Source organism: Nanorana parkeri, unplaced genomic scaffold, assembly GCF_000935625.1.
Source record: "Nanorana parkeri isolate BGI_ZX_2015 unplaced genomic scaffold, ASM93562v1 scaffold254, whole genome shotgun sequence".
NCBI classification, from domain to species: Eukaryota; Metazoa; Chordata; class Amphibia; order Anura; family Dicroglossidae; genus Nanorana; species Nanorana parkeri.
Window position 1 is genome coordinate 1399560 of NW_017306522.1, and position 13858 is coordinate 1413417.

General features: G+C 43.9%; 1 protein-coding gene across 1 annotated transcript in view; it reads left to right on the forward strand.

Moving 5' to 3' along the window:
• Positions 1-1324: 1324 nt before the first annotated feature.
• The window catches only part of VSTM5 (V-set and transmembrane domain containing 5), a 42073-nt gene continuing 29539 nt past the window's right edge, over positions 1325-13858 (forward strand). Inside the window, exon 1 of the mRNA XM_018556823.1 lies at positions 1325-1719. Coding sequence (XP_018412325.1) covers positions 1638-1719 — 82 coding nt within the window. The 5' untranslated portion in view covers positions 1325-1637. The remainder of the gene's footprint in view (positions 1720-13858) is intronic.

Below are 13858 nucleotides of genomic sequence, written 5' to 3' on the forward strand. Positions count from 1 at the left end.
CTATAGCAATGTATGGGATCGTTCATGTCGGCGAATCCTTGCTGCTGAACCACCCGGGTGTGAACGGGGCCTACAAATGCATTGCAGTAGCCTATTAACAGAAATGTATCTTATTTGTGTATCACTCGGCTGGAGATCCACAAATCATCTCTGAATTGGTGCTGACACTGTCCTTCCTTCTCGAGGGTGGCTACTTTTGTTCCCCATGGTCCCTGTGTGTGTTGTAAAGTAGTCACCGCTCCAAGCACACTGCCGGGATGGACTACAATCTCAATACAAATGAGTAAACTGAACATTTTGGTCTAGGGGCTGGAAAAGAGAAGATATATTCACGTGATCCTCTGCCCTGTCCAGTGAGCGCTCACTTCTCTCCCCATCTGCTCCAGCTATGTTAAGTCCCTCTGCATTTTCATGTCTAATGCAAGTGAACGGACCTGTATTAGATGTGATGACATCAAAGGGGGTTGGACCATCGGAGCCCAGGAAAGAAAAGGCTGCAGGGATGGGTCTAGCAGGATTGAGGGTGAAATTTTTTTTTTAATTTCGGCCCCTAGACCAAAACGAACACTTACCCCTTGCACTGCAAGGATAGCCCCACTGCAAGGATAGCCCCACTGCAAGGATAGCCCCACTGCAAGGGCTAATTTTTTTGATACTCGGAGTTCCTCTTTATTTATTTATTACAGACACTTATATAGCGCTGACAACTTATGCAGTGCTTGACATTCACATCAGACCCCGCCCTCGAGGAGCTTACAATCTAAGGTTCCTATTGCACATACACACTAGGCCCAATATATCTTCCATCATGTCTTTGGAGTGTGGGAGGAAACCCATACAAGCCCAGGAAGAAAATGTAAACTCCTTGCAGACAGTGTCCTGACCGGGACTCAAACCAGGGACCAGCCAGCGCTGCAACCACTAACCCACTGCACTCTTTCATTCCCAACTTTGACTGGGGTGCGCCTCTAGGACCGTTTTCCTGCAGCAAAACTCATGCATTTTGCTGCATTAAAATGCATTTCAGCTCCCGTCCTTTCCTATGTGGCTGCAGCTTAGCATGCAAGTGAAAGGCAAACCCTATGGGCCCGTTCACACCTATGCATGCGCATTACCATGCATGCTCCATGCACTTAGTACAGTTTGATTCCGGAACAAAGGGGCACTTGGTGGTTATGCCATAGAAATGTCCGGTGCATATCTCTAAGCATTCTCCCATTAGGCAGAACAGTGCATGTCATTACAACCTAAGTGTAGCGGCCTTCACTCAGCTCTTTGTAGATGTGCCTCTGTACTGCTGCCAGCAAAAACCATAAATCAATATCCGAGCATGTGCTGTAAACAAGCTTGCTGCATTCGCCCTGTGTGTCTGTGTGTTTCTGTTTCTTTTAAAGGACGTGCCTATGCAAACTGGTTAAACCAGAGCGCCTGTGACAGTAGACTGCAGCTCCGTATATAAGGAGGTGGCAGACTCAGGTAGAGCACACAGTTCAGGTGCTGTGTGCCTGAAGGGCTGGAGATCCCCATTTCAGTGATGTCATCTATGGAGAGGGATGCATAGAGAACACTCATAGCAATATGCCTTGCCGCTGCTCCAGACACAAGGGAACCTGGGATGAGCTGTCAGTATCTCTCTCATGAAGAATCTCGGAGACTGGGGACAAGCCAGAGCAACAGTGCTGCTTCTCACACTATGCCTTGTACAGCAGATCCATCACAGTAAGTCTACGATATCTGCCTGTGTGTATGCATGCATCTAGAGAGGCGACCGACCGATTGAGTGAGTGAGAGAGTGATCAATCATATACAACAGATCCTCGATTTTGGGAATATTTTCCCCTATCTGAATGGATCTCTTTTTACCATTCTTTCTCCATTCATTGGGCGTCCCCTGCAAAGAGACAAAGCTTCATGTTGCAATCTGATTGTACAATCTATTAAGCTCTGATGGCATCATACACATTTATATATATATATATACACAGATATGCAACGGATTCACTAGGGTTGAGAAAGTTCACTTTGCAAAGTGAATTCTCACCGGCCATTGAGAATAAGGAGATGCTGGGATCATTCCATTCATCCAATCATGTGCAAGACGAAATCTTGCTTTTCAGTTTGCACATGAACATAGATTCACTTTACTAACATTCACTTTGCAGAGTGAAAGATATATAGAAATTTGCTGTAATGTGTTGCAGGATGACGAGATGTCATGGGGAGAGCAAGAGAGGGGTAATAGCTACAAATGGCACACGGACAGCGATAGCCGTTTACTACGGTTGCTCAGATTGGACAATCAGTCATCGCTCTATACGGGCACCTTATACTACTTAGGCTCATCACACAGAGCATTATACACATTTATACATACACAGATATGCACCGGATTCACTGGGGTTGAGAACATTCACTTTGCAAAGTAAATGCATACTGATACTGGTCATTGGGAATAAGGGGATGCTGGGTTCATTTCATTCATCCAATCATGTGCAAGCCGAATTCTTGCTGTTCAGTTTGCACATGATTTTAGGAACATAGATTCACCTTACTAACATTCACTTTGCACAGCAGAGTGAAAGATATACAATCCTTTAAATCTGCCCTAATGTGTTGCAGGATGACGAGATGTCATAGGGAAAGCAAGAGAGGGGTAATGGCTACTAAAGCACACGGGCAGCAATAGCCGTTTACTACGGTTGCCCAGATTGGACAATCAGTCATCGCTCTATACGGGCAGCTTATACTAATTAGGCTCACCACACACATTTCAATCTGACTTTACAATCACACATGTTGCAATCTGATTGTACAATCTATTAAGCTCTGAAGGCAGCATACACATTTATACATACACGGCTATGCATCGGATTCACTGGGGTTGAGATTGTTCACTTTGAAAAGTGAATGCTCACCGGCCATTGGGAATAAGGAGATGCTGAGTTAATTTCATTCATCCAATCATGTGCAGGCCGAAATCTTGCTTTTCAGTTTGCACATGATTTTGGGAACATAGATTCACCTTACTAACATTCACTTTGCAGAGTGAAAGATATATTATCCTTTAAATCTGCTCTAATGTGTTGCAAGATGATGAGATGTGATAGGGAAAGCAAGAGAGGGGTAATGGCTACGGGCAGCAATAGCCATTTACTACGGTTGCCCAGATTGGACAATTCAGTCATCACTCTATATGGGCACCTTATACTACTTGGGATCTCCACACACAGCATCGTACACATTTTTACATACACAGATATGCACCGGATTCACTGGGGTTGAGAACATTCACTTTGCAAAGTTAATTCTCACTGGCCATTGGGAATAAGGGGATGCTGGGTCCATTTCATTCATCCAATTGTGTGCAAGCCGGAATCTTGCTTTTCAGTTTGCACATGATTTTGGGAACATAGCATTCAGTTTGCATAGTGAAAGATAAGTATCCTTTAATCTGCTCTGAGGTGTTGCAGGATGATGAGATGTCATTGGGATAGCAAGAGAGGGGCAATGACTACAAATGGCACATGGACAGCGATAGACATTCACTACTAAAAGTTAAAACAAAATGGTTGCCCAGATCGGACAATCAGTCATCATTCTGTATGGGCACCTTATACTACTTACACAGTACAATCTGACCTTACAAACTCTGTGCAATCAACTTAAGATCTACCAAATCTATGTAATATGAGGACCTACCCAACCAACCTGTATACAGTCAGGCCGGCGCTTGCACTACATATTTGTTGGTTGATCTACCGCAGATTGTACTATCAGAATGTAACGTGTATTGTGAGCTTTAGCCAAATCTAGACAGGGAAAGAGTTTACATCTGATGGAGCTGACTGTCTATGGAATCTAATTCCTGGAATACCAGCACAGTCAGTGCATCAGTCAGTAAAGCTTGTGAGACTACAAGTTCCAGCATGCTGGGTTTTTTAGTTCCACTGAGGCTAGACACTATAAACAAACGGACAGTGTAGGTTTCATCTCCAATCATACATATTACAACTGTAGATATTGTCCTACTGGGACTTATGGTTCCACAAGAGCCGAGACTCTTTCAGTGGGACTTGTAGGCTCTCAGGGTTGCATGGAATTAGAATGTTCAAGCTTCTGGGACTTGTAGTTCTGCAGTGGTAGATATAGGTGTCTGGCAAGGGAGTTTGAAGTCAAAGAAAGTTTCAGCAGCATGAATTCAGCATGAATAGCTGGCAGTACATTTGAATGCTAACCCTAGGATTTAATGCCGAGAGCACAAGGGTCAGAGGAAGAAGCGGATGATGTGCCAATGAATGGAAAACATAAAAAAAACAACAAATGGAATATCTGAAAATTAATCTGTTTATTGGACACGAGTGGCACATTTGCAGGAATATCAGTAAATCAAATCGTTTTGTGAGAGAGATCCATGGGCTGCCATTGCTGACCTTTTTAGTTGCCTCTCTGCCATGCTGATCCTCTGTCTTCAATGTTTTCTGTGTAACTGACCTCCAACAAGCATTCAACATGTTAAAGTTCTATGAAACCAAATTTAAAATGCTGAGGGTAGGAAGTACCTTGTCTTCGGCTTCTTCTGCAGTTCATGGTTTTCTATCCTTCCTTTTCCCACTGTCCCTGACTTCCATTGTAAGGATGGCTCGCTGGCTTGCAGGGTCCTATGGAGCCACCTTTACGGGTGCGCTCACTGAATACGTGCAGCCGCTTCTTGTGCAGGACACACACACAGGCAGCCCAGTGGCATAGAAAGAATGACGACACAATGGGCGCACATGGGCAACGCTGCTAGAGATGGTGGGACATGTAGTCCCAAGGAGAGTATTGAGGAGTTTAAATTTAGAGTGCACACTCCCCTTCCAGAAGTTAGGGCACCTCCCGGCGCTTAGGTGCCATTCAAATGCAACACCTAGTGCACAGCAATGCACGCCAGGTGCCCTGTGCGATACTGATACATGGTATCATGTGATTAATGCAATGCTATGTGGGTCCTGGTCTGAACCAGTGCTGCCGGAATGACATAGGTCATAGCTACTGCTGTTGCTACTGCGTTGTGGTGCGGTACGGTTTACCTTAAGGGTCCATTCACACCATAGTGTTGGGTTTATCGCACAATACCGTTCCATTAACGCACACTAGGTGCATTGCGTTGCCATTCATTTGAATGGCACCCCAACACACCTCCGAGCCATTGTGCGCTGCAACATAGCACATCAAGCATGCATAGCATTGCAGTATGGTATTGTGGATCCATGCATTCCAGTGCACAGTGGCAGGGAGGTGCGTTGGGGATGCCATTCAAATGAATCACAATGCAACACACCTAGTGCACAGTATTTTTATTATACAGGATTTATATAGCGCCAATAGTTTGCACAGCGCTTTACAATATAAGGAAGACATTACAGTCACAATACAATTTAAGACAAGATGGTAAGGAGGGCCCTGCCCGTGAGGGCTTACAATCTAAAAGTAACGCTGTACGATAGCAACGTGCGCTGTGCGATAGCGTGCATTAATCGTTCAGTATCATCTGATTAACGCAACGCTACAGTGTGAATGGGACCTGCATTGAAACGCAGTTCAAACGTTGCCTTTAAGATCTGGGTCAGCGCGTCGCAAAGCCTATATGAAGGATTCAACAACTGTCATCAGTTAGGGGGTGAATAGCGGGTACTGAAAATGCAAGCCAGGCTTCCCCTTTTGAAGTGGTGTGCTGCTTTATTTACAGAAGGGATAGGCACTCCAGCTGTTCTGAAACTACAAATCCCATTATTCTTCTGACTCTGAGAGCCATGCCTGTGGCCGTCAGTCTTGCAATGCCTCATGGGACTTGTAATTCCACAAACAGCTGGAATGCCGAGGTTGCCTACCTCAGTTGTATCTCATTTTCTATAAGACTACCGGTAGCCCATCATAAGTGCTCTTCAAAGTTGAGCTAAACCCAATAAAATCTCAGAGTGAGTCCAGAGTGATGATGGGCAGGAGATGGTGGAGTAGCTGCATAGAGACAGGAAGTGGTTTAGAGAGGCTGGAGGGGATCGGCAGCAAAGAGATTAAAAAGAGGATGAAAAAAGTATTTGATGAAGAAATGGTAATTGCTTATGATACACTGCGGGGACTTTATCAACACTGGTGCAGACAAAATCTGGAGCAGATCGGCACTGCAACCAATCAGCTTCTGTTTCTCATTTTCAAATCTCACCAGATCAAACTAAGGAGAGATGCTTATTGGTTACTATGGGCAACTGCTCCAGATTTTGCCTGCTCCAGTTTTGAGAAATTCCCCTCACTGTGCTTTAGAGCAGTGCTTCTTAAAGTTTGGGCCGCGACCCCATATGGGGTGCCGCAAGTGAACAGGGGGGGTCGCGATCTGAGTCCCCCGCCAGGACCGCCATCACCGCTGGGGGGGAGAGAAGAGGAGAGAGACATGTAGCAAAATGGAACAAAATACAGTAATATATTGAAAAATTAGATATTTACAAAATATATTATTATTATTATTTTACTTTACAGGTTTTTATTGACGTACCTTTAAAAGCATGTTAGCCAGTATTTATTGCCATTACACAACACTTCTCTTTGCATTATTCACAATCTCTGACATAGTAACCACTTAGTGCCCCACAAAACACCTCCTGCTCGGCTTATATCGGTTACAACCGATTCTCAATGCGTTTTCCAGGTAGAAATCTGCTTCATCAGGAGATAAATAAGAGCTAAAAGAGAATTTGATCTTTGATCCTGATCATTATCTTTCACCTCCTATTTATCTCCTGAAGAAGCAGATTTATATCTGGGAAACACGTTGAGAAGCGGTCTCACCCCTCCGCAGATATCGACTTGGAAATGTGAAGACCATTGTATCCTTAAATCAATAAGTAGTTTGTAGATATATAAGCCGAGCAAGGGATGTTTTGTGGGGCACTAAGAGGCTACTGTGTCTATAGAAACTGTAAATGAGGGAAAGAAATAGAAGGGAAGAAAAAACTGTATATTTTAAATATATATATATTACACTATATTGCCAAAAGTATTGGGACACCCCTCCAAATCATTGGATTCAGGTGCTCTGTGAAATTTCCTTGCTACTAAATATTCCACAGGCAACTGTTAGTGGTATTATAACAAAGTGGGAACAACAGCAACTCAGCCACGAAGTGGTAGGCCACGTAAAATGACAGAGCGGGGTCAGCGCATGGTGAAGCGCACAGTGCGCAGAAGTCGCCAACTGTCTGCAGAGTCAATAGCTACAGACCTCCAAACTTCATGTGACCTTCAGATTGGCACAACAACAGTGTGTAGAGAGCTTCATGGAATGGGTTCCCATAGCCGAGCAGCTGCATCCAAGCCTTACATCACCAAGTGCAATGCAAAGCGTCGGATGCCGTGGTGTAAAGCACGCCGCCACTGGACTGAAGAGAAGTGGAGACGTGTTCTCTGGAGTGACGAATCAGACTTCTCTGTCTGGTAATCCGATGGACGTGTCTGGGTTTGGCGGTTGCCAGGAGAACGGTACTTGCCTGACTGCATTGTGCCAAGTGTAAAGTTTGGTGGAGGGGGATTATGGGGTGGGGTTGTTTTTCAGGGGTTGGGCTTGGCCCCTTAGTTCCAGTGAAGGGAACTCTTAAGGCATCAGCATACCAAGACATTTTGGACAATTTCATGCTCCCAACTTTGTGGGAATAGTTTGGGGATGGCCCCTTCCTGTTCCAACATGACTGCGCACCAGTGCACAAAGCAAGGTCCTTAAAGACATGGATGAGCGAGTTTGGGGTGGAGGAACATGACTGACCTGCACAGAGTCCTGACCTCAACCCGATAGAACACCTTTGGGATGAATTAGAGCGGAGACTGCGAGCCAGGCCTTCTCCTCCAATGTCATTACCTGACCTCACAAATGCGCTTCTGGAAGAATGGTGAAACATTCCCATAGACACACTCCTAAACCTTGTGGACGCCTTCCCAGAAGAGTTGAAGCTGTTATAGTGACAAAGGGTGGGCCAACTCAATATTGAACCCTACGGACTAAGACTGGGATGCCATTAGAGTTCATGTGCGTGTAAAGGCAGGTGTCCCAATACTTTTGGTAATATAGTGTGTATATATACAGTATATATCATTTGGTATATGACTGTATTCTGTTTTTTTGCACTTTGGCCATTGTGGACATGCCCTTTCCGTCTCTGCTAAACAGATAAACCAAATCTTGGCAAACATTTACAAGGCAATGCATGGTGTTTTGTGCATATTTTTCCAGGTTTCATGTTAAAGACTAATATATACAGCAGGGGTCTCAAACTCATTTGACTCGGGGGCCACTCAGCAATTATTTTTCTCCTGCATGTAAAGATATGAGGCATGATTACATGCGGTTAGAAAACACTCTCTCTGGATGCACAATCATTGCGTCCAGGGAGAGTGACTGATTCCTAACCAAATGTAATCATATCACATATGCTACTGTGCTACAGGAGCTACTGTCACCTGATCATTAACTTGAATAGGTGACAGCTGCCGCTTGTAAAAACCAGATTAGGGATTCCTGCTGCAGAAAAACGCAAGTTCCTGACGCAGGAATCCCTAATTACACCTAAAGATACAGGTGTGAATTTAGCCTAATACACTCCCCCATACACATAAAAAAAATACTACCCCTGCACATCTAAAATAATACACTGACAGACATCCCCCCCACACTAAAAAAAAACTACCCCCTGCACATATAAAATAATACACTCCCCCCGTACACATAAAAAAAAATATGCATATAATATGCACCTGCATATAAAAAATAATACACTCACCCCCGTATACACAAGAAAAAAAACTAGCCCTGCACATATAAAAGAACACACTCCCCCCATACACATTAAAATAAATACCCCCCCCCCCCACCGCATACCCACATATAAAATGAAATAGAAATAAAATGCACAGCCCCCTCTCCTGCTTACCTTGTTGCAGGGAGGAGGCTGTGAGGAGCCACGATCGATCCCTGGTGCTCAAGTGGTGATTAGTGAGGTCTGCTGCAGACCTCCTTTCTTTTCAGAATTGGGCTCCGACCGAAAGGATCTCAGTACGATCTGCATCCGATCGAGATGCACACCGTGTAGCTGCTCCAGCATGTCGGGTATGGGTTCCGTGGGCCGGTACTTTGAGACCGCTGATATACAGTATATATATACAGGTGAAACCCGAAAAATTAGAATATCGTGCAAAAGTTCATTTATTTCACTAATGCAACTTAGCCATCTACCAGGAGATTTTGGAGCACTTCATGCGTTCTTCCGCAGACGAGCTCTATGGGGATGCTGACTTCATTTTCCAGCAGGACTTGGCACCTGCCCACACTGCCAAAAATTTTCTGAGATTGTGGATCTGGGTTTTCATGAGCTGTAAGCCATAATCATCACAATTATGACAAATCACGGCTTGAACTATCTTGCTTTGCATGTAATGAGTCTATCTCATATATTAGTTTCACCTTTTAAGTTGCATTAGTGAAATAAATGAACTTTTGCACGATATTCTAATTTTTCGGGTTTCACCTGTATATATATACAGTATACACTGAGTGGCCAGATTATTATGACCACCCCATCAGTACTCGGTTGGGCCACGAGATGACTTTGTTGGGCCGCCTCGAGATGGTGAAAGGTGATGCGAGGAATCTGACACTGCACTGTTGCCCTTCTGTTGTCTTGTACCAGTCTTGGTTCTGCCCTAACATTGACTAGTCGCTGACGGCCACAATTCGCACGTTCAGACCCAGATTTTCGGCTGACAGTCCAGTCTTTAAACACTTTAACAACAGCTGCTCTTGAACATTTCACGAATTCTGCTGTTTTGCTGATACTCGCTCCATGGCTCCGAGCGCCAACAATCATCCCACGTTCAAAGGCTGTTAAATCGTGTTGTTTACCCGTATCTCCAGAAAAAAATCACTTCTACTGTCGTGGTAAACAACCTGCTTCCCTATTTATAATGGTCTGGCCCTCTAGCAACTTCAGCGCGGAATTATAGCTAATTTGCCTACAAATGTCAGGTGGTCATAATAATCTGGCCACTCAGTGTGTAGCCATATAGTGGCTGAAAGAGGCCGGTGGAGATCGGCAGCACCAAGATGAATAATAACACATAAAAAATAAAATAGGAAAGTGACCCTTTGTGGGTGGACAGTGGTTGGTAAACGATAATTTGGTTGGTGTAAGTTATTGCTGCTTGAGTCTTGATGACTAAGCATGGTGGTCTGTTATTGGTTAACAGTGGTTCAGTTTGGTAATAAAGTTTAAAGTCTCTTTCATGGTTAAAATGCATTTATTTTTATTTCAATTAAGAGGCTGCGGTCTACAGTTTTCTGTTGTGTGTTCACTTTATTATTCAGGGATATTGTCATGGTATGATGGGTGTCAATGGGGTATTATTGGGGTGTACGATCCCATGTATTAAATGGCAATGATTTATGTTACACAGTGCTTATGCATTGCATCCGTTTAGAGTTTACAGTTGCGCGGGGAGGACATCGGTTATATTGAAACACAGAAGCTTTATACGGTGACAGTGTACAACAACACAATGTCCAGCTCTGAAGGAATCCCCTCTAATTGTGCTTGCTGTTTGCAAAGCCAGAGACTTCCTAGACAGTTGGCAGCTACGACTGAGAATGATCTACAAGCCGTAGCCGTGCGGTTACTGTAAAACAAACACATGGCCCATCCCAACAGCCTTATCTACGGTAAATGACAGGTGTAGCTATAGAGGAGCATGAATAGGATGGGAGGGACAAGAAGAGTAGAAGAGTGACAGCAGAAAAACACCATGTGGTCCATCAAGCCTAAAACGTTTTGATTTTTTTTTAGTCTTTTCTTTAACCTAGAGCATAGATCTATGTGCGTCCCAATCGCATTTAAATGTGCCTACTCTTGCTGGCTCTGCCCTTCATACACAATCACACGCACATGGGAACTCACAGGTTGCTTGTTGGCTTTCGGTGTCTCAGCCAATATGTACAAAGTGGGATGGAAGATGTAATTACACACATAGCAGAAGTGACCTGCCTGCCCCACGCTCTCTAGTCAGAGGATCACCCTGAACCTTGTACTGTAGAGATAACGAATACCCAAATCTACTTTGCTAGACTTCAGCTTTTCCACAACTGCCCTGTTTTACCAGTCATGGCATGTTAAACTCTAATGATTTGGGGGAAATTTTATCTTACTTATTTTACACTTATTTTAAAGCTATATTTGTTTTTTCTTTTAATATGTATAGAAAATATTTTCCTTTACAAATCAACATTTCTTAGCAAAAAGGGATCCCAGAGCACTATGGGCTTTTCTAAGGAGAGAGCAGTAGCCTTTCCCTTTCAGTCTTTTGCTGATTGAAAGACATCTGTGCAGAGCAGGGAGAGGGCAAGGGCATGAGCCATGCCCCTAATGCAGGGGTAGCCAAACTCCAGCCCTCCAGCTCTGGTGAAACTACAAATGTCATGATGCATCTCTCCGGGAGTCATGTCTGTGGCTGTGAGAATCTTGCAATGCCTCATGGGATTTGTAGTTCCACCACAGCTGGAGGGCCGGAGTTTGGTTACCCCTGCCCTAATGTATACATATGTGTGTGTAATCTGAGTTTCTGATATATAATAAGTAGGATTTTCTGTTTATTTTTTCTGTTTTTACTCAAGTAAAAATGTGGAAAGGAGCCTAGAGCGCCACCTGCTGACTGGAGGTTTTAAATATGAAATATTAATCTGCAATATTTCATATTTTCAAAAAATATATACATTACACATACATACATACATACATACATACACATATATATATACTGTATGTACTTACTCTAGTATCAGCTACACATAGTTGCTCTGGACCGACTTGTCAATGGTGGACAATGTCTGTGCAATGAATGTGGCCATTTGTAATCACTATCATTGGCTTTGTAGTTGATGCGATTTGGGCACCTGTAAAGCCACCCGATCACTCGATTCTACACTCTTTAGAAGGTGACGTCGCTCCCCCTTTCCCTATGTCCCAGGCTTACCTGTCCCCCCTTGGTGCCTGGGACTTCCATGGTGGGTGTTAGGAGGGAGAGCATTGGAAGACTAACGAACATCCATTCACTGATCTCCCTTCCAATATATGAACCTGGAATCTGCTCAATCTGCATACGGAGAGTGAAGGGATTACATCAGTGGCATCACTACGGGGGTGCGGCCCGTACCTGGGGGACACCATTGGAGGGGTGACACCAAAATGACTGATAGTCATTTTGGTGTCACCCCCTCTGAAAAGTCGGGCACTCGGTTATGGACCGAGAGCCAGACAGTTGCACGAGAGAGGAGGGGACCGGCGGCATACCTTATCCCGCCGGGTGAACGTGCCCTCCTCTCTCTTCCAGGGTTCATCACCAAGATGGCCGCTGGCAGGTATCACCAAGAAGACCACGCACCTGGGTGATGACGTCACGCGTATGCACAATGACGTCACGGCAGGGTGACACCCGGTACCTGGTCCGGGTAACACCCCGCCTCGGGACACCCCTGGGTGACATTAAGGGTTTAATATAACCCTGATGTCTCCTTGCGTACCACAGATTAGGTATCACTGAGCACCCTGGAATGGGAGAAATAATTATGGTTAACTCTGACAGAGCTGTAGAGTCTTTTAAAGCAATGCCTATGGACAAGTATGGATACCATAGTTTTATCCATTACGCAGGCAGTGCAATTTTGAGGTGTGACATATTTGGTTTGTTGATATTTGCTCAATACAATTCCATCTTTTATATTTGACCTATTATATTGTGTTTGTGTGCTTACATTTTTTTTTTTTACTGAAATATAGACCAGGGGTAGGCAACCTTGGCACGCCAGCTGTCGAGGAACTACAAATCCCATGAGGCACTGCAAGACTGACAGCCGCAGACATGACTCCCACAGGCAGAGGCATGACGGGATTTGCAGTTCCACCACAGCTGGAGTGCCAAGGTTGCCTACTCCGGACAGTTGAGATAGCATAGGTAAGCATAACAGTTGCAATGATCATCATTTTATTCTATAGGCCCTCTGCTTTAAAAAATATGTAATATTTGGGTTTTTAAGCAATCTTCAGATGAAAAATGGGTTTGTGTGCAAAAAATGAAAAAAAACCCAAAAAGGATCTGGCAGTGAAAAGGTTAATAAAACCTGAAGCTTTAAAAAGATCGATAACTTATGAAATGACATTAACATGTTAAAGCTTATATGACATTTTAGTAGAGCTGCAGCTAACGATTATTTTCAAAATCGATTAGTTAGCCGATTATTAAGTTCGATTAATCGGTTAATCGGATAAACAATAAAATACATTTAAAAAAATGGCTCCAGTGAAGGGACTACTAGTTTGTATTGAGGTTGTAGTCCATCACAGGAGCAAGCTTGGAGCGGTGGAAGTAAAAAAGAAAAAAAATAGTGTGGTGTGCAAAATAGTGAAATGGAAAGTGTAAAATTATACAGCAATGAATGCAAAATGGCACCGGCTATAGAGGACTACAAATCCCAGCTATAGTACATTATACAGCGCAATGCAGAATATAACCAACTATAGAGGAGTACAGCAAATCCCAGCAATATTACATTATAGCTGGCGGTATTCTGCATTGCGCTGTATAATGTACTGTTGCTGGGTTTTGTAGTCCTCTATAGCTAGTGGTATTCGGCATTGCACCACTGTATAATGTATTATTGCTGGGATTTGTTGTACTCCTCTATAGCTGGTGGTATTCCGCATGGCGCTGTATAATGTATTATTGCTGGGATTTGTAGTCCTCTATACAGCGCAATGCAGAATACCACCAGCTATAGAGGAGTACAACAAAT